Source organism: Limulus polyphemus, unplaced genomic scaffold (assembly GCF_000517525.1).
Source record: "Limulus polyphemus unplaced genomic scaffold, Limulus_polyphemus-2.1.2 Scaffold6670, whole genome shotgun sequence".
In the NCBI taxonomy this organism is placed as follows: Eukaryota; Metazoa; Arthropoda; class Merostomata; order Xiphosura; family Limulidae; genus Limulus; species Limulus polyphemus.
In genome coordinates, this window is record NW_013672280.1 from 32560 (window position 1) to 33896 (window position 1337).

Below are 1337 nucleotides of genomic sequence, written 5' to 3' on the forward strand. Positions count from 1 at the left end.
AGTTCATGTTTTGGACTAGTGATGTGGGGGACAGCGTGACCTACAAGTTCATGTTTTGGACTAGTGATGTGGGGGACAGCGTGACCTACAAGTTCATGCCTTGAACTAGTGATGTGGGGGACAGCGTGACCTACTGGTTCATACTTTAGATAGGTGGTTGTAGAGTGTTCGTTCGAGCCTTGCCTGGGGTTCTTTGTTCCAATTGCTTCAGTGTACTCAGTTCTATAGGATACCGTAGTAGACTGTGGCTCTGTCCTGGTGGCTTACTCGTGAGAACAACTATACAGGCTAATAATCTATCCATGTAATTAACTTCAAATAAGACCCAAAACTCGAGCGCTTTCGAATAATGAACTATTCGAAAGCGCTCAAGTTTTGGGTCTTATTTTAAGTTTATTACACTTTATATGTGATCCTTTGTGCTAACCCTTTTATCAAGATTAGTCTAATATTTTTGTCGCCCCGGGCGATCGGTTTATTTTGAGGCTATTCTTAGATAACCCCTAAGGGGTAGACTCTACAGGTTGGAAATCACTGCACTAATTACTTTTATGGTAGTACAAAACATTACAGTTTGATCATCTGAAGATAACCACCTAAGTTATCAATTCGAAATCTATTTTATAGCAAGTTTCATAAATTCCTTAATTCCTAAATTAGATTTAAAACGCTTCACCTCAACTGGTAAAGGTTACACTAAGCCGCCAAACACTGAAATAGATTATCCACTGGAGAATCTCGACCTTCGACCTTATTTCTCAGGAAATGGTAAGACTTTTTTTTGTTTGTTTTAGCAGAATAGTATGAATGAGCTGGAGTGTGGAAAATTTTCATCTTCGACCTTATTCACCTTAAGATTACGTTTTGGTTTTCAATGAACGTGGATTGATTTGGTTTGAATTCCGCGCAAATCTACACTAGGGCTATCTGCGCTAGTCGTCCCTGAGGACTTTGGCGCATAATGCACAAGTTCGGTTGTCCCACGAAGTCTGTCGCTGTAGTTCGTCAGTTCCATGAAGGTATGATGGCAAGAGTGCTCGGTGACGGAGAAGAATCCATAGAGTTTCCTGTGTCCGGTGGCGTCAAGCAGGGTTGCGTGTTGGCACCAACACTGTTTAGTATGTATTTATCAGCATTGCTGTCAGACGCCTTCAGGGATGGTCCGAGCGGAATACACCTGTGATATCGAATGGACGGAAAGCTGTTCAATCTTCGCCGTTTGCAAGCGTGCACAAAAGTTCGTTTGACTAGTATCAGAGACCTGTTGTTTGCTGATGATTGTGTGCTGAGTGCGACTTCGGCGGAAACGATGCAACAGGAGCTCGACTGCTTCGCAA

General features: G+C 42.6%; 1 protein-coding gene across 1 annotated transcript in view; it reads left to right on the forward strand.

The window, feature by feature from the left end:
* LOC106473954 (ubiquitin carboxyl-terminal hydrolase 2-like) overlaps nt 1-1337 on the forward strand; it is a gene marked incomplete at its 5' end in the record, with an annotated part of 17333 nt that overhangs the window by 13668 nt on the left and 2328 nt on the right. The window contains one exon of the mRNA XM_013934644.1: nt 661-768. Coding sequence (XP_013790098.1) covers nt 661-768 — 108 coding nt within the window. The remainder of the gene's footprint in view (nt 1-660; nt 769-1337) is intronic.